The 20,396-nt window shown below is 47.8% G+C and overlaps 1 protein-coding gene across 2 annotated transcripts in view; it reads right to left on the bottom strand.

Moving 5' to 3' along the window:
* Positions 1–2,685: 2,685 nt before the first annotated feature.
* Positions 2,686–20,396, bottom strand: part of LOC119465040 (venom metalloproteinase antarease-like TtrivMP_A) — a 41,528-nt gene continuing 23,817 nt past the window's right edge. Inside the window, exons 12-13 of one of the 2 annotated variants that reach the window (XM_049655914.1) lie at positions 19,593–19,706; positions 2,686–2,904 (exon numbers count right to left, since the gene is read on the bottom strand). In XM_049655914.1, coding sequence (XP_049511871.1) covers positions 2,857–2,904; positions 19,593–19,706 — 162 coding nt within the window. In that variant the 3' untranslated portion in view covers positions 2,686–2,856. The remainder of the gene's footprint in view (positions 2,905–19,592; positions 19,707–20,396) is intronic. The other variant, XM_037725871.2, reaches the window with a different exon arrangement.

A 20,396-nucleotide genomic window follows, 5' to 3' on the forward strand; every position in this document is an offset into this window, starting at 1 on the left:
CTTCCACTGAGAAAGGTTTTTAGCAAAGCTCGACTTAACTTTAAAGAGCGGACGACTGTGCTTACGCAAGTCGAAGCGGTCGTGAACTCGAGGCCTCTAACCTACGTTGAGTCGGACAGCAGAGAACCTGGCGCATTAACACCAGCAGACCTCATCATAGGACGGAGACTAATGGCGCTACCACAGGGCAGCAACGACGTGTCAGTGGACTTTACGCGCACGCAATCTGTCCGACGAGATGCCTACAGGAAACGCCTAACTGAGAACTTCTGGAAGAGGTGGACGAAAGAATATCTGCTGCAACTTTGATCAGCACACTTTTCTCAAGGGAGACCCACCAACGAAATAAAGACAGGAAATATCGTCATAGTCCACGCCGAGAAATTACCTCAACAAATGGAGAAACTCGCAAGGGTTCTTGAAGTCTACAAGGGTGTTGATGGCCATGTCCGCTCTTGCAAGATTCAACAACAGCAAAGAGTTATTACCACCAGAACAATACAAAAACTTTGTTGCTGGCTGCCGGGTGTGTGTTGAATTAATCTGAGCACAGTCTCGGGATCGAAGAAGAAGCGCCTCCTTCCCGGAGAGAGCCCGTGCTCACGAGCACGTGCAGCCAGAGGCTACCAGAACGGCGAAGAATAAATAGTGTGCCTCATGCTTTAAACCTCGCTTCTTGTCAGTACACCGTACGCCATCCTAAACACGAGTATTACGGTAAAGACATGCGCGTGAGTTATGGGGATTCAGTTGTGTTTGATGTCTCATACTAAGATGGATATTTCTGCCGCGTTTTTCCTTCTTTGCCCCTTGCACTTTATGGCAAAATTAGTTTTACAAGGATAATTAACGATAGAAGTGACCGATAAGAAACTACTACTCCGTTGAGAACATTCCATTCTGTGACCACACGTGGAAAAAGTGAGCACTTAAACGTTTTTTTTTTTACATACTGCAGTCCCGTTTAGACTATGCAGGATGTCAGCGTGAACAGCGTACTAGTTTAGACGGAATGGTTATTGATTACGTGATACACGTGATCCCGACGTAATAATTATTTGATTTGAAAACATATGCACATGAAAGGGAAATCGACTGAGCAAGGCTGACGAAATAATAATGCACAGTGATTGAAACGGCGATACTCGAACCGCATGGCGGCTGGAGCTTTCAGGGTTACCGGTGAAGGCTGGGTGATCCCTGAGGGGACGAATCATGTTACATTGCACCATAAACAATGCCCGTTTCATGTGATACAAAATGTATCAGCGTTGTGTCCCAAGCGCCTACCGATGGCACTTCAATTGGCTCAGTTGATTAAAAAAAAACTGGGGCTCCAATGCACGCTGTGAAGGTGGTTGGACAGTGAAGCTGTAAACGACACCCACAACGACCCACAACACCCACTTGAATTCACACACGTGGCTCTAGAAAGAGTGAAACCAAAGATACTGGTTTCACGAGGGTTTTGAATGACGCCAACCCCTTTCGAAGCAGCTGCAAACCTAATCTTTAGCGCAACGCGTTGGAGTGTGTTCACATTGTTCACACGCGCATCATCATCCATCATGTGATTTTGTTGCTTGTTTTGTAGTTTTTCTTTTGAAAACGAGTGCTGAGCTGTGTGCTGTATGCCTGATTTGATAGGATATATGTTGTTTGTATTCAATGTTTAGCCTGGATTTTTCGCTTACGCCAACTACAAGAAAATTTCCTTGGCTGGCAGAGATATACAGCTTCGCTATAAACTTGCTAGAAGAATTTTACACCAACTTATCTGGCCCTAACGGAGAGTGCTTCAAAGAACGCTTGGACAATGATGTTTGTAGGGGAGTCATAGTGCCTGTACCTATTAAAGGTAAGTAGCACAGCCTTTGTACTTTTTATGGTTTTTATAGATGTATTGCTGTATGTGGGAAGCAGATGACGTTAGCGTATTCCAAAACGGTGCCAACATCTCAACAAAATCGGGCGCGCCTTGGCGTACGCTGTATACATCATGCGAAAGATTGCGCCTTCTTTCCACCTTGTGGCGATGGATGTACAGCGAAGCTGGTGCGTACATACAGAAGTACCACCACCCCAACCGACGTTGTATACGACGTTACACAAGCATCATCACCACAAGCGACGTACGTCATGCACGCGCGTGTGCGGATGTGCAAGATACATCCTCATTCTTCTAGGCGGTCCGCCAAGCGCGAGTGCCTTACTGAACGAACTTCGTGTTTAAAAGTAAATTGCGGCAGAAAATGCGTAAAGTACGGCTTACACACAACCCGCAGACATGATATACTCGGATTGTTGTTGGAGTATACGAGGAAACATAATTCTGTTACGCGGAAACTAAAGGAGAAGGCCCTTTTCCAGCTGCCGTTTGTGGCCTGTCAGAGTCGCCGCGCCCGCTAGGTGGCGGTACCGTTAGCACCGCATACATCCTAATTTTTGTAGGCCTTCCATCTGTAGCGGAATTGCGTTATTGAAATAATTTAATACCTCAAAGGAAAATGTGGCCGAAAATTCGTTAACTATGAAGTAAAGAAACCTTGAAAACACAAACCCCTTTTCCAGCTGCTGTTTTTGGATGAGCACGCCACAAAATCTCAACCAGCTAGAGGCGAACAGCTTCGCTGTAAGAAACGGTCTAATAGAAGCTTTGCTGATGTGGAAAGGAAAATGTTTTATTCATGTGCGAGTGAGGAATGCGTTTTCATGTGAATCACGAAAAGTAGGAGACTTAGGTACGCATGAACCAAATTGGACTTCTTGCCTATGGCATCATATAAAGGAAGCAAGAGAAAATGCTTTATTGGTTTGTTTGAAAATTTTGACATAACCTTTAGAGCTGTCGCGCCTTCAAAGCTCAGGCCACGTGTACTTTCCACAGACGCCTCTTCTGCATGTCTGAAAGAAAATGTCAAATAAAAAGTCACTTAATTGTAACCAACAGCAAATATGACCTACTGTGAAATTTTGACAAATTGCGACAAATACTTCTGCTCCGGCTGTATAACAAGCATGCATTGAGGATGTGTAGTGTAAACTAGTTGATGAAGAATACGGCACTTCTTGCGTAACATTTTTAACAGCGAAGCTGTTTAAGCTATCCGTAACTCCGTTAGTCATTCGCGAAAAACTGCGGCGAGCTATGACGTCACCTCGCGTTGCCTAGTAACGGCCGCCGCAGGTGCGCGCTCGCTTCGCCCGACACAGACACAGCTCCGTCGAGCTTCCGCCAGAATCGCGCTACTGCGCATGAGCCGTTGCGTCATCCCGGTTCGTCTCCGCTTCCCGCCCGTACACTGTGATTAGCTTTCGCCTCACTTCCCGTACCACTTCGCCTCCAGCTGCGCACTACTGCGCATGCGCTACGAGTGGGACGTGACGTCATGACCAACTGCGACTGCGCTCCTTCGTTCCGTATGAAGGGCGGTGCGCGGCGGCGGCGCGCCAGACGTAGACATGGAAGGTTCGTACTGCTGAGGAAGAAGCCCCTTACCAAGAATTGCGGCGCGCTGCTAAGCGAGACTGCCAGCGTCGACGCCGACTGAACCCAGCACGGTCAGCCGATGAAGCCGCTGCAAAACGAGGACGGTGAGCCGGAGATCCGGAGTGCGTCCAGCGAGAGAATGCTAGGGAACGGGACAGAAAGCGTCGGCTCCGAGAAGATACCGACGTGACAGAAGCCGAGAACGAACGATACCGATCAGCTCTGCTGGGTCTTCAGGCTTGCGCCGCTAGTGCACGCTAGCTCGAAATTTGTTTCTCGAAATGGTAATCAAAACAAAACAGTGGCTGTACCGCAATCGAGAGTAGATGTAAGCATGAAATGGCTACCATATGGCGTACTTTTGCTGCCTGTGGTTCAGCCACCTTCAAGCCGCTTTTCTCCTTCCAACAGTGCCGCGCGCTGAGTGTATGTCGCTACTTTTTCTTGTTATCGTGGACCGCTAAGGACTCACGGACCGCTGTCGTTCAAAAGAGGGCAGGAAACCCTATCTAAGTACCAAAAGAAGACAATCCAGTGTATGGTTTCCACTATCTGCCGTTTGAACGTAGCTACTGGAAATGACAAATAAAACTTCAGCGATCTAGAAGTTACAGATTGAGTGATACTGCGAACAAACATTAGAAAGAAATAGAAGCAATATTTTTTGTAACTTGTTTGGCAAGTAACTAGCGTATCCAATGCGGTCCTGCGCAAACAGGTTTGGGGCCAGACACCGCATTTTGATAACATTTGACCGGTTGCTCCGGTCGACTTCGTTTTGTTCGCGGCGCATATTTTCATACGTGCCATCAACCAGGGCACCGCGCATTGCGTCGTGGATGCTTAGGTGAAGCAGCCATGGACAAACCACTTCCCGTCCAACGCCCCCAAAAAAGCTCAGTGCTTTCTCTTCTATCTACCGGTTTCGACGCCGGTTGACGCCATCATCGACTCCAGTCGAAGAAGTCATAGGTGCCGGAGAATTGCAGTATCATGCAACGTCACGGCGTACAAGAAGTTCTTGGCAGCTGTCGATCAGTGGCGAAAGGCTATCTGCTACTCGTCAACAAGGTCGTACCCCTGGAGCGCATGGGCACTGTAGTGGTTTATGTGACGGTTTATCGTCTTCCACCCTGTGTTATTGACAATGTCCGGACTGCTGAACTTGCACCGTACGGGTAGTGCCGAGCCATTTTCGACGTTGTTTTCAAGGACACGGCGGACATCGGCAATGGCACCCGACTGGTCATGGATGATAAAAGCTCCACCGAATTTCCTCATGGTGACTAGCTTTTGGGTAATGCTGGAATACAAAGGAATGAAGAGAATGTGCTTCAAGTGGGGCGCAAAAGGTCATTTTGGGGCCTCCTGCACATCAGCCCGATGCGCCCAATGTGCCATTTTCGGCCGTGCTACTGCAACGTACAATGCGCCATGCAGACGTTGCAACGGCGAGCACGCCACTGTTGATTGTGTGCAACCACCTTTGTATGCTGCTGCAGTAACACCAGCAACGTCCACCCAACCACCTCTAGAGGATGATACACCTGAAGTAACAGCACAAACGCGAGCCACAATCAACCACAAGGAGAAGGTAGTGCATCGGAGGTGCCGACGCCAGCGTCCCCCGATGGGAGCGTACGCAGCGTCTCCTCCCTCTACTGACGAGGAACGCAACAGAACGCTGCCGGCCACAATGACGTCGTCTGCCGCAGAAGATGACGAGGAGCCTGCGTTAGACGCCCAAATTACGCGATCATAGCTACAACGAGTTCTTACATATGCTACAACACCGAACGCTGGTTAGGACGCAAATGGATGCCATCTCAGTATCCCCGAAGTCTCGGCCGCTCCGGGGAGGATCACACCGGTTGTCAAGACAACGACAAGCGCTTGCGAGTATTACCAGTAAAGCGGTGAATAAGAGACGCATGCACTCACATACTCCGTCTGCAGACGCCAAGAGAATTCTGTTTTGAGAGAGTTGTACGTAATCAGAGCCAATGGCCGAAATGCAAGAAAATGCGGCGAGACACCACTACCGTGGACGTTGTATCGGATTCGGAGAAGTACTAACGATGGCGCTTTACACCGCTTCTGCTGCCCATAAGGGCTGCTTTTCATTTACTCCCCACTACGGAGTTGACGCAGCGTTGCCGGTACGATGCTTGGCGCAGACATCGCGTTCCCATCCCTGTGCAAGCCTCTGCAACCTTGGTACTTTAAGAATCAGCTTGCTTCCGACGAACCTGTGTGAGGAACATGAGCAGTGCACGCTTCGCCTTCGATGCCCTTTTAAATGCAGCGCATTTATTGGCGAACATTTGCCACTTTGACGGTATCTATGTAGCCGCCTACGTCTTGGTGCTCTCATGGTCGTTTCGTTAACTTGGTAGGTACCATAATTGGCATAGTACGATGAGAGTGTATGTTGAACATAAATATTCGGGAATGACATCAATCTCATGACATGTGTGTCATATAGGTCATGAAACAACCGCCTACGTCTTCGTGCTCTCACGGGGCCGTATTCTGAAACGTTCGCCTAGGCGAAATTTCTTTTTTCGCTTTCAGGCGTGCGCCGATTGGCTGTTTTAGCAAAATTGGATGAGCTGATTGGGTGGTTGAGCCCAACGCCATTCAATTTTGCTCAACCAGCCAATCAGCGCGCACGCTGATTTCGCCTAGGCGAACGTTTCAGAATACGGCCCATGGTCCTTTCGTTAACTTAGTATGTAACTAGAATGGGTTCGGACATAGATGCTGAGTGAAAGAAACACTAAACGATTATGGCAGAAGTCATAATCATGGGCATGATAGCAAAAATGACGACTCAGCTAAAAATTATTAACGTCAATGATTAACGTTAATGATTAACGGCACCCCTGGATTGGGTTCAGACGTAGGCACTAAGTGAAAGAAACACGAAGGGATGATGGTAGAACTCATAATCATAAGCATGAGTCAGCAAAAATGACAATGACTCGGAGCAAAAAATATTAACACTCAACAGGGGAACAGCGCAAGAAAACACGAAAGACAAGGGCGACACTCACCAGGGAGACACAAAAACTACTGCAACGTGTTCGGACATAAATGATAGGTCATGACATGAATGTCATGACTTGCGTGTGATGTAGGTCATGAAAAGCCACCTACGCCTCGGTGCTCCCATGATCGTTTGGTTACCTTGGTAGGATCGCCGCACCCTGCTTCTACGTCGCATAACATCGTTTGCCACAGAGCGTGGGATATGCCGGCGTTTTATTGCGATAGCAATTATATGGACACTCAAAGAGGATTTCTGTCATCGGCGAATTCCACTTTCGAGGACAGACGCCGCAAGGCAGCTTCGACACCTGGCACGCAGTCTCTCACTGACCGAGTGGAACTCGCCAAACTTACGATTAACACGACTGCATCAATTAAACCCGTCACTGCAACTCCGACCTCCATTCGGGCTTCCTCGACGTGAAGCTTCGCTTCTCTGTCGCCTTTGGTTAGGTGTTGCCTTCACAAAGGCATACTCTACATTAATTGGAGTGACCGACAGTGCAGCATGCGAGGTCTGCGGCACCGACGAAACTATTGACCACCTGCTGTGCCACTGTCCACGATATGCCCAAGAGAGACAAGAACTCGCTAACGCGCTAAAAAAACTGGACAATCGGACGCTTTCCGTGCAGGTGTTGCTGGAACACCGCCCCCATCGCTCGTCGGCCCATAAAGCGGTGAAGGCACTTTTGTGCTTCTTGAGGACGACGGGCTTGTGTCAACGTCTGTGACTATTAGTGCACTAACACACGCGTCAGCGAACTAACCGCTCATTTCTCTTCTTTCCTTCCCTCCTCTCTCTCCCTGTCATCTTTGTGTTCCCTCTTCCCATTCCCCCGGTGTAGGGTAGCCAACCGGACGTTATCCTGCGGCGTCGCCGTGGGGTTCCGTATGACGTCAATGGCGATTAAATCGTCGCTGCCCTCCGGACACTGTATGTGCGAGTGAAAGGGCGCGAGGGACGCGCGCTTTCACGGGGAGCGAACGCACGTCGGAGAGCAAACGCGCGTTCGGCGCCGTGATGATAAGTGGTTCTTGAGGGAAAGGGAAAGGTTGGCGCCGTGCTCCCTGAAGGGCTGCAGAATTAAGCGGATCTTTCCTCCTTTCCATATATACAGAGCAAACGCAACTTTTTCCGTCGGGCGAAAGGCTGTGGGGCAACGGGAGGGAGGGAGGGGAGGCGACGTTTAGCTGCGGCACCAAATACGTATTTATATAAAAACGCCGACGGCGTCGACAACAGTTCTGCGCGTTGCTGGTGCTGCTGCATGCCCAAGTTTATACAGCTGATAAAACTACTATCCTTACTCCGTATAGCTCTCTACTAAGTTGCTATCGCAATTGATGCTTCGCCTTTCGGGTGAAACTGCGACATTTTTATTCGTCTCATAGAACAGTCTATTGCCCTATAATACGGGACCAGCAAACACCTTATGGGACCTGTACACTTTGCTGTGGGACCTGTACGTTCTGCTATGGGCCTGTAGGTTTTCTTATTGGACTTATATATTTCGTATACGACCAACAGAGATTCCTATTGGAATTTTTGCTAAGGACGCTAGCAGCAAGATAGAATAGGAGGAGCGATTCAGAGAAATGGCGGAAAAGCGGTGGGCAAGGAGAGTTTTCAGTTATTTGTACATGACGAATGTTGACACAAAATGGAGGAAGATGACGAGAAAATTGTCAATCATATATTTGGACTGCAGGAGGGGTGCAAACTAAGAAACAGTGGTTAAGAAAAAGGTTAAAGAAACAAAGCGGGGTCTGTGGAAAACCGAGATGCAGACGAAATCAGCACCGGAAACATACAGAACTTTAAAACAAGAAATTACCCAAGAAAATATCTATCAGAATTCTACAGGAAGCTCTTTCTTGTTTGAAGCCAGGACAGAAGTATTGCGGACTGAGATGTACCAAGGTGTAGACACGTTGTGCGGTGCATGTGGATAGGAACAGGAAACGGCTGAACACTTCATGCTTTTCTGTAAAGGGCTTAACCGTACAGTGCAAAGCAAAGGGGCTGATTTTTGTAGCGTTAGCTACACTGGCCTAGCCAAGCCCGTTTCGCGCGGCATATCAAGAGCCGTGCTGCGCATGCGCAAGGATCAGTGATGTCACACGGCTTGCGCACCGGAGCCACCGGAGCCGGCACCTCTCGCGCACTCCGCCGCCGCCGCGCGCGACTCACCGCCGCCGGTCTGCGCATTCCAGAGGAGTGACGTCGTAGCCGTGGTAGACGCACTGGCGCCGGCGCGCGCTCGCTGTGGAGTAGCCGTCTGACACTGCGCTGGAGCCGCTGGAGTCATCTCAGTGACTGGCGTTTGCCAGTGGGCTTCTTCGATTTTCGGAGTTCTGGCAGCCCGCTGGCAGCCAGACGGCAGCCAGCTAGTTCCGGTGTTGATAGGAAGTCACGTGAGCTGGGATCCCAAGACAACCCGGAGCTGCCCGAAGTTTGCAAAATCGAACGCCGGGACAGCGCTGGCCGCGGGATAAATGTAAACAAGCTACCAAAATGGCAGCGACCGGCGTGGGCACCGCGCGCGCGGCGTAGTCAGCCCATTTCTGCGTTGCCACCGTGAAAATATACAGCTGTATTCGGAAAAACACTTTTGCGAGAGTTCGCGCGACTGGGCATCTCACTTTGCACAGCGTAACAAACGGCCTGCGACGAGTCCGATACCAAGACGCAAAATCGCACGTAAATAATCGCGCAAAAGCGATCGCTCGAGGATGCCTCGAGGAGGTCGGCCACCGGGACATTTGAAGTCATTTGACAAGTCACGAAAAAGCGGGTAGGTCATTAAGCGTAAAATTTCGTGCCGATCGACATGCTTGAATTCGATTTCAGAAAGTTTGTTTCGGTTGATAGTGCTCCTTTCAATTCTGCTCCTGTGCTGAAGGAGCTGGGGGCTGCGGCTGGCCAACGAGGCGTTGGGCTGGCGCATGAAAATGGACGCCACCTGTGACCATCAAAAAGCTTTATCATGAGAGCAATAATTAACCTAATATACGTGTGGCCACTACTCATCTCAGTGCATTCCTTTAACATCAACGGCAGTTTCGAGCTGCCACCCAAGCATACGGCGGATAGACGGAGCGAACGTGGGCTAGCTGCGACGCCTTCGCTATATAACTGCAGAAAAAATATATCGCCGCCTATACGCGAGCGATGTGAAAAGGGATACCACTAGAGAAAGATGAACCGAAAATGCACCGCGATGTGCGTCTACAACTTCGCGAACAACTTGCGCGGAACACGATGAAAATACCATGCAAGCATAATCGACAGCGCCGGTGACAGCGCCGTGCGTGCTGTTTACGGCGGTGAAGAAGGATTCACGGCATACACACACACAAAAAAGAAAGCTTCGCTGCCGCTCGTATGGTTCGCCGCCACTCGTATGGCACCGCCTCGCAAGGCGGAACGGTGCGTTAGAACCCTAGTGAGATAACGCTAGAAGCAACGCAATCAGCGATCCACGCACCACGCCGACGAGTACGCGAGACGAAGTCCGAAACCACAACAACCGGGGCGGCGCGCGCTAGCGTTCAACGCAAGCCAGTTGACTGAGCGAGGTAAAAGTCCTCAAGCGCCCGCGCTGCAAACCGTCAAGTCCCCACAAAGATGGCGGCGAGCGCTCATCGCCTCTTTTTGTCGTCTGCTAGCCAGAGAACTTCCAGAGAGCAGCCAGAACAAAATCGTCCTGGCAGGTTCTGGCAGCCCGCGGGTAGCCAGAACCGTCCAGCCCGAGTAAAACGAACGCGCGGCGGAAGTGCGTCACGCAGTCAGCGGAGCAACCCGAGAAAAACGAAGGCGCGCTGGTGGCTCTGGCAGCCCGCGGGTAGCCAGAACCGTCCAGCCCGAGTAAACCATAGTAAACGAACGCGCGGCGGAAGTGCGTCACGCGGTCAGCGGAGCAACCCGAGAAAAACGAAGGCGCGCTGGTGGCTCTGGCAGCCCGCGGGTAGCCAGAAGTAGAAAATCGAAGAAGCCCACTGAGTGTGGTATAGCCACGGAGAAGGAGAGCGCAAATGCTGCTCAACAGCGCAGAAGAACGGAGAAGCTTGACTCATCGGATCCCGAAGTAGTTGCCTGGCAATTAGCGGTTGAGCGTAGGAGACAACCAGGAAAGCTAAGAATAATCAGCTGAACCTTTGCTAACGCTGCGTATATCCTGGCATAGCCGAGCTAAGCCACAGCAACTTTTTTTTGTAGCGTTAGCTACACTGGCCTAGCCAAGCCCGTTTCGCGCGGCACATCAAGAGCCGTGCTGCGCATGCGCAAGGATCAGTGATGTCACACGGCGTGCGCACCGGAGCCACCGGAGCCGGCACCTCTCGCGCACTCCGCCGCCGCCGCGCGCGACTCACCGCCGCCGGTCTGCGCATTCCAGAGGAGTGACGTCGTAGCCGTGGTAGACGCACTGGCGCCGGCGCGCGCTCGCTGTGGAGTCGCCGTCTGACACTGCGCTGGAGCCGCTGCGCTTCTGACTGGCGTTTGCCAGTGTGGTATAGCCATGGAGAAGGAGAGCGCAAATGCTGCTCAACAGCGCAGAAGAACGGAGAAGAATTGACTCATAAGAATAATCTTATCTTAAGAATAATCTTAAGAATAAGCTAAGAATAATCAGCTGAACCTTTGCTAACGCTACGTATATCCTGGCATAGCCGAGCTAAGCCACTGCAACTTTTTTTACTTTGCTCCGTTCTGGCTTTTGCAGCGATGCAGGACGCCGATTCCATGCGCAACTTATTTGTGGTAAGCCATTTGCCTTAAGTCTATTTTGTACGCAACTAACTCATTCACCATGTATTTGCACGTAATGACGCTTAACACACAAGGATTTGGTAGCAGAGATAAACCGAGCGAAGTAAATTTGCCCGCGAGAAAAAAAGTCGTGCTCCTCTTTCTTCAGGAGTGTAACTCAAGAAACAAGCCGGAAGTTGAAAGGTTTTGCGTTGAATTTCTTGCAAAAGCATATTTTTCATACAGCCCTGGGCGATGTCGCGGCGAGGAGTTGTTTTTCGTAGGGTGATTCTACATGGAAGTCACCGCCTATTTGATTTAGAAGGTGGGGAATAGTGTCTGGTTTCTTCTGGGGCGAGAGGAAACTTCAAGAATTGAATGTCTATGGGCCCGCCATACGTCAAGACCGCAATGACTTCTTTGCAAAACTCTCCCTATTTTTGTTCGACAACCATCCATTCTTCATGGTTGGTGATTTTAACTGTGTACTCGACCCTATGCACGACTTATGAGGGGCAAGGCAAAACGCTTCCAGTGCCTGGGTACACATACACGGGGTAAGTTTTGGGGCCACATGGCAGAAAAGGCAATCGCAATGTCGTCTAGATCGATGTGTTTACCCTTTGAAATATTATCGCAAATTGTACAGTGCAGCATCCTCGATCTCCCTGCAGACGTGGGTCACATTTCAGATCATCGAGCTTTCACTGCCATGCTGAACCTCCAAGGAAGGCCAGGTGAACCGACTGATATGTGCAAACTAGACAATGCTTTTTTGCGTGACCAGGTGACCCTAACCTAACTCAAAGCCGCAATAGCTACATCAGTAAGCGATTATGAATGCAATATCAAAGCGTGGAATAGTGTAAAGGAAAGGTGGAAGTCAGCATGCATAGCATCTAGCAGGAAACTGAGCAGCTTTGTTAGCGCCCAAGAAGGATAAGAATATTACGAGATGGTGGCTCCCAGACACAGCTAATGTAAACGAGTACATTGATCACGAGCGTGAACGATACCATAGGATTATGAGCTGGTACTCTCGTATCTCGGCAAGGGCATGGATCACGAACAGGCCAATTTCTGATTATGAGGTACTGCGACTGGCTGCCAAAAAATGTCATTTTGCCTCCAGTAGCAGGCAAAATGCAATTTTTTTTTTTGTTGAAAAGGTTATAATGGAAGGTGGCACAGACACCGGTGCGAGACGAGATAGTGAAGCAATATTTTGGAACTGGTTATCAGGCGCATTCTCATCGGAAGATACTTACAGTGCACAACGTTTAGGTGAACAAATATATGATTTTTGTAATAATCTACCCAACGTGGAATACATGGAAGGCAAGAATTTATTGTCTCCAACAAATCTGCAAGAGGTTTTTGATGTTATCCGATCTATAAACAGGGGATCAACATCCGGTGCAGGTGGCTGACCAATGTAATTCCTAAATCGTTTAATCCGGGCCGCGTGATACTCTTGCCAAAGCCAGATTCAATCCTTCCAGAACTCTTATCCTGGAGGCCCATAACGCTGCTCAACAACAGACTTTATTGACAACCCTTCTTGTAAATCGCATGAACGTATTACTGCCTAAAATAGTCAGTGTACATGAAACATGTTCTCTGTCTGGTTGGAGTATATTTTCACCTCTCCACTTAACACGTGATATTATACAATACAGAACAGCGCGTGAACAGGCGCGTGAAGATTTAGGAGTATTGGTAAGCTCAGACCAAGCCAAAGCGTTGGACCGCTTAGAACACCAGTACTTATTTGAGGCGCTACGATTATTTAACTTCTTCGAAGAGTTTGTAGATATCCTGCGGATGTTGTATTCGGGAACATTGGCAGAACTACTACTTCACAGCACCTTGTTTCCTAGGTTTGGTGTTAGAAGGGGAGTGCGGCAGCATTGTTCTTTGTTGCCTATATTGTTTGTGTTTGTGCTTCTGATTGACCCGTTACTAAGGTGTTTTAGTGAGGACCCGCTGGTAAGGGGTCTTCCTATGCCGGGAACGGGGTGCATAAAGGTGTCAGCGTATGAGGATAGCATTCATTTGTTCTTACGGGATGGGGACCGTCTTGTAGAGAAATTTCGTATGTATAATCAATGGCCATCATTTCCAGTGGGTAAAATAAATACAAGGAAATGCAAAGCAATAAATTTCGGGCGCACTGCAAAAGCATTACCAAGTGGCATTAAACAGACCGAGCATATCCAAATATCACGCATAAAACTTTCTGCAAGTGGTGTGTAACCTCATACATGGCGAGACATTGTTAGCTCCAATAAAGCACAGTCGGAAGCAAGGACTGCGTCGCCACTGACGCTAGCAGAAAGGGCTTCCTTCATTAAGAACGTATTGTGCAGTAAACTTTGCTACAAGGGTGGCTCTCCCGCGGTTACCAATAGTACGCGCAGTAAACGCTCATTTTTTCATGGGTCTGACTAAACAAGTAGCAATACGCAGCGCACTATTTTTTTCTTTCGTCAGCGTAAAGCCAGCGGAGAATGGAGCTTGCCGTGTTACATTTGCCAAACATTTGGTAGACGTTTGGTTACATTTGGTAGACTGTTGTACACTAAGAGTACATGCCACCTACTTGATGATGATGAGTACCCAGGTAGGCCACTGCTCCTTTATTGGCTGGGCCATTACCGTCGAACACTTATGCCGCAAAGTAAGGCAATTTGCTTCCCACAGCGGAAACGCCACCACTATAGTATGCGGCGGCTAGCGCTTACAAAGCCAGTTTGTGCAACTGAGGAATACAAAGCGGGCGTAAGACACCACTTCCAAGGCTTTGTGAAATGTTGTGTGAGACTGCTCTACCTCCCGCTCCAGCTACTCAAACATGGACAACCGTTTTTTCACCTGATTTGCCCTCTAAAGTGAAGGATTTGCATTGGCAATAATTACTGGGGCATTCTACCTACAAGAGACATGCTCGAACGCTGGGGTATGGTAGTAAATATTAAATGCATACATTGCGCACAAATAGAGACCAACACGCATGTAGTAAAGGCGTGTGTTGAAGCGCGCTTCCTCTGAAACGATTTGTGGTGCTTCCGCAGCATTGCAGAACGATCCCGGCAGCCAAATAGAGCCATGTACCCTAGCGTGCGCAAACTACGAGTGATAATATGGCGTCATCTTGAAGAACAGTTGTTCAAACTCAGTGAAGCCGAGTTTCTTCGCCACTGGTCTACGCGGTACCTAACCTTCTCTCGAGGCAATGTTTTGCTACAGCCAGAATAATGCCCAAATTTTGTTTGCCTGAGTAGAGACTTTGTACTTGTGTGCTCCTTCGGTGTCATTCATGAATTCGAGGCTGACATTTATGCCTTTGCATGTGCACTGTCATAGTGGTTTTTGATGTGTGGCAAAGCCAGTGTCCAGCAGACGCCACTTACTATTTTGTTTAAGATCTGTTTTGTTTATATCAAGTATCATGTATTGCATGTGCGATGCGTTATACTGTATTCTACCTTCATACCACAGTTGTGCGCGGGTCTACGGGTGAATAAATTTCCTTGGCCACTTGCTGGCATGTTCTCGTTTTGAGTGCCTGGATGTTCTCGTTGGAGTGCCCGGATAACGCCTCTGGCTTTTGGCTTAAGGTCGCTTGAAGGTGGCCGACAACGGGAGCGAAAAGCATTTCACGCTTAAAACGTACCACGTGACTATGCGCACATGCGCAGTGACATTGGTGCCCTGAAACATGCCACTGATATGCGCGGTACATAACCGTCTCTCGATGTGAAATCTTCCTACATCCAGAATGATGCCCAAATTCTGTTTGTCCGAATAGATACTCAGTACTAGTGTGTGCCTCGGGGGTCATTCATGAATTCGAGGCTGATATTTATGCTTTTGCATGTACACGGTCATAGCCGTTTTTGGTGTGTGGCAAAGCCAGCGTCAACTAGACACCATGTACTATTTTGTTTCCTTATATGTTTTGTTTATATCGAGTACGATGCATTGCATATGCAATAAGTTATACGTTCATAGCACAGTTGTACGCGTGCCTACGGGTGAATAAATTTTCCTGTCAGCAAAGATGCCCTGGCGTTCTCGTTTGAGTGCCCGGATAACGGCTCTCGCTTTTGGCTCAAGGTTTTTGGCTCAAACAACGCGAGCTAAAAGCATTTCATGTTTAATACTGCATGTGCAAAATGGCACCATCAAACAAAAAGCCGGCAGTGTGTGGGGAGCCTACCAAGTTCACAAAACGACCATGGGAGCACAGAGGCGTATGCGGCTTTTCATGACCTACATGGCAGGCATGTCATGACATTCATGTCATGAGATATCATTTATGTCTGAGCCCATTTCAGTAGTTTTTGTGTCTCCCTGGTGTGTGTCTCCCTTTTTGTCTTTCGTGTTTTTTGCGCAGTTCCCCTGTTGAGTGCTAATCTTTCTTTCGCTGAGTCGTGGTCTTTTTGCTGAGTCATGCTTATGACTACGATTTCTACCAGCATCATTTAGTGTTTCCTTCACTTAGTGGCCACGTTCGAATCCATTCCAGGGGTTTTGGAGTGTTAATAATTTTTTGCTGAGTCATTGTCATTTTTGTTGAGCCATGCTCATGACTGTGACTTCCACCATCATTCTTTAGGGTTTTCTTGACTTAGTGCCCACGTCCGAATCCATTCGCGTGGTCCATGAGCGATAATTATTTTCGCTGAGTCATTGTCATTTTTGCTGAGTCATGCTCATGACTAAGACTTTTGCCATCATCCTTTAGTGTTTCTTTCACTTAGTACCCATGTCTGAGCCCATTCTAGTTGCATACCAAGTTAACGAAACGACCATTTTCGTACCAGACGTAGGCGGCTGTTTTAAGACCTACACGACAAATATATCATGACACTTATGCCATGAGCTATCATTTATGTTTGCCGTACACTTTTGTCATACTATGCCAATTTTTGTACCTACCAAGTTAAAAAACGACCGTGAGAGCACCAAGACGTAGGCGACTGGATCTATAGATATTGTCTTGTTTCTTGGGTTTTACGTGCCAAAACCAGTTTTGATAATGAGGCACGCCGTAGTGGAGGGCTCCGGATTAATTTTGACCACCTGAGATTCTTTAACACGCAGTACAACGCAAGCACATGGGCGTTTTTCAGGCGCTTCCTCAGAATCATTTCTTGAAATGCGCATTCTGCACTTACTGTTCTTGTATAGATGGATGCATATGGATTAATTACTATTTCACTATTTGGTGTTTGACAACTTGAAATGCGATTGAATTTTGTATTGTATAGGTCCAGGGCAAATCTTTGTCGTGTCGGACCAATAAACGAAGGAATGCAATGAAGAAAGTGTAGCATGTAACTCTTAACGTCACATGTTGATTGTGGGAAGGGACCGTCGTCCAAAGCTGACGAGATGCAAGGAAAGGCGGACAAGAGGAGAAGGGAGATGTAAGTTTGTTGCAGCGCGAAAAGACGATGACATACATGAGATACACAAGACGAGTGATGTATAGGATGGGCATAACCGTGGAAAGAAGGAGACGCGAGAGAGAAACGAGGTACTCAGTTCGTTTGGCTGCAAAAGACAACAAAGCCAGATGGACACACCCTAAGAGTCTGCGGGTCAGCTACTCTAGCGCTTCTCCTGTACAGCTCTGTGCACGCAGCGGTTTCAGCGGAAGAGACAACCGGGTTTCGTCCGCGGACTTTCGACCCTATGCTATTGCTGTCGATGCTATGCTATCGCTGTGCTATGCTATGGTATGCTTCAACCTTGCTGTCGCCTTCCATTCTGGAATGCTTTTACAGCGAGTCTGTCGAAGCAAGTTCAAAGGCACTTTTCTTGCGGCGGTGATTGTTGGCGTGCGTTGACGTGGGCCGCATCAAGTGGTAATAGATAATCAAATAACAGCCAAAGTCCCGAATTATTGTTGTGAAACGTATTTAATAATGTAATGAATCTAAAGGAACTGTTGCCTTGCGTATATCAACGACATATCGGCGCAGTATTTTTTCACCCTTCAATCCGAAATGTGTGTTTCTCATGTCACATTTTACTGGCGCCAGGTTAAAGGTCAGCTAGGAATCTGTGCGGCCACGCCGGAGAGAGCTGCCTTTATGGCGTTGCAACGAAGCGTTTATGCTGCCTTCATGGCTGCTTCTCAGTGAAGATTCGCACACAGGCTGTGTGTCACTTGCTTCTGCCTTCGAGCACTGTCATGGCTGGCTCTTCTTCGTGATTTCTTCCGACGCAAAATGAACGCTGATTCCGTGATCGTGCAAAGGTGCCTTGCAGGAGCCTTCGTTGATGACGTAGTCCGCTGGCTGAGCCGAAGCGGAGGCAAAATGTAGCGAGGAGCTGAGTAATACCGCAGGGAGAATGCGACTGCGTTCTCCCCCACTGAAACGTTCAATGCGCTCCGAGAACAGTGTGTGAGGGCGAAAGTGTATCACGTGAGCAGATTGTTTACCATCCCAAGTCGATAATTAAGTGAACTTCGCTTCCAAGCCGCATTGCAGCCGCTCATTGAATTGAAACGAGAGCAACATAACCAAAACAAAAGGATAACACGCGTTCACGTCACGTGATTTCCTTCACAGTCCGGTTTTGCGCGGGAGGAGCTCGAAGTGCTCTCGACTACTCTCGGTGTAGCCAAACTGCTCCTGTACTGACATTTCATCACAGCGACCAGCTCCTGTTAGCCCATTGTGACGCAGCTACTTTAAAGTGTGCACTTTGAGGGCGATCTTGAGGGCTCCTTTTCGCCCAGTGGAATGCAGCACAATAAAAGCAAGCCACGACCTCGCTAAAGGGCAGCAGCAACGCAGCCACCCAATCGAATAGTACGTTCGAAGAGTTATAATTCTCATTGTCTATCAATGTCTGCTCTTACCTTCTAAAATGGATAGAGCATTTACTTACTAACAGTTTACAATTCGTCACTGCTAACGGTCATAGCTCTCCACTTACTGAAGTACAATCAGGTGTACCACAGGGGTCTGTGCTCAGACCACTATAATTTCTTATCTATATTAATGACCTAACTGTTACAATAACCTCTAAGATACATCTGTTCGCAGACGATTGTGTTATCTTCCGGAAAATTAACAGCCCTGATAATGCTTTAACACACCAATCCAATCTGCATAATGTAGTTGACTGGTGCGCGAAGTGGTTAATGGAATTAAATATTAATAAATGTAAAATAATGCGCGTATCCTAGATCTAATTCTACTCCTAGCACCCATCATCTTAACAACGTTACCTTAGATTTCGTCATGTCAACTAAATATATATCTCGGTGTACACATCACAAATAACTTAAATTGGACCATTCATATAGAGTACGTCATTAACAATGCTAATCGCATGCTCGGGTACTTACGGCGAAACTTTTTGAAAACACCACCTACTTTAAAACTACAGCTTTACAAGACTCTAATACGCTCGAAACTTGAATATGCATCTGCAATATGGGATCCCAATCATGTTAATCTCATTACTTCACTTGAACTAGTACAAAATAACTCTGCCAGTTTCATTATTTCTGATTATACCCGTACCGCGAGTATAACCTCAGTGAAAACTAACCTAGCACTTGTCCCATTAGCTAACCACCGCAAAGTGGCCCGTCTTTCGCTATTTCATAAAATGTTTCACCGCACCACGCTTCACGACGACGACTGGATAATGCGGCCTCAATACATTTCAAACCGCGTCGATCATCGCAGTAAGGTGGGAATTTATTCATGTCACACGAAGTCTTTCTTTCAGTCTTTCATCCCCCGTACATCGCAGGAATGGAACCACCTTCCCTCAAGTATCGTAGCCATCACCGATAACAAACTTTTTGGCGAAACATTAGCTAACATTGTATAATCAGGAGAATCATTGTATTACCAGAACTCACTCTATTGGTTCCTTTGATTTGTCTTTCTTTACTACTCTGTAACCACTCCCTCTTTAACGCCATATGGCCCTGAGGGTATTTTAAATAAATAAATAAAAATAAATAAATAAATTGCTAGGATTGGCAGGTAGTGATGAGTGCACTGTGTTAAAATAAGTTGAGATTAGGCTAGGCTTTTTTTCTTCTCATTAATGACATGAGTTCAATAAAAAAGTCCAAATACACATTACACTAAGAAATTGTCTAGCTCCTGCTGGACTGCATATAATAAAAACGCTGTGTTCAGGTATTCCTTCATAATACTGAAAGATGAACAGCCACTAAGCTTTGCAAGCAATGTTTTTTAAACCAACTTACTCCTCCTGTTTAATCAAGTCTTCTGAAAAAAACAGGAAACAAACCTTTTCTTTAGAACACTTCATTCCATCCAATATCAGCACAACCAGGCAATTATCCACATTCTTGTTTAACGAAAAGCAGCACTTCATTTTGCACCGCTGAGTAAGCTCTGGAGTCTGAAAAGCGAAGCAGAGTTTTTTTGTGTGTGTGTGCATTTTTCATCAATCTACGGGAATTTGTACGACAGCCTAATTAAATTACCTATATTAAAAAGAAACTTGTTGTTGGGCTAGTTGGTACATGCTTCATACAACGAAAACAGGCAACACACCAAGGAAAAGACACGCGAAAGGAAAGAGCGTCACCCGCAACTAACTTCATTCCGAGAAAACGTTATTCCGAGAACGTATATGGAGTTGTGATTAGGTGTTTCTCTATATGGCACCAGTCCCTGGCCTGTTCTCCTGTAAGGCCGGGTTCTCGGCGGCTGTATTTTAGTCTCTCTATTCTTTGGTTTTCGAGGATGTCGTGAGGTTGAATGGGTGTTCCTCGAAAGGACAGAGCGGTGCCCGAGGCTTGTTCCTCGAGCAGTTCTGTCCGCCCACTCGTTTTCCTCAAGTACAGAGTGCGCCGTGCACCACATTATCGCGCGGTAAAATTTGATGGCGGTGCCTAGCATTGTGTGGCTTTTGTGTCGGACGGTACCTATCATGAACGAATGGCATGCTGCCTGTAGGGACACGGCGCTGATATCAAGCTCTATGATTGTTTCAGTGCTAATAACAGGCGGGGCCCAACGATTATGCTTGCGAATGTCTTCTTTTATCTCACCGGCACTCCACGCGTGTGGCTCCAAATGCGTCATG

This window comes from Dermacentor silvarum, chromosome 9 (genome assembly GCF_013339745.2).
Source record: "Dermacentor silvarum isolate Dsil-2018 chromosome 9, BIME_Dsil_1.4, whole genome shotgun sequence".
Lineage (NCBI taxonomy): Eukaryota > Metazoa > Arthropoda > Arachnida > Ixodida > Ixodidae > Dermacentor > Dermacentor silvarum.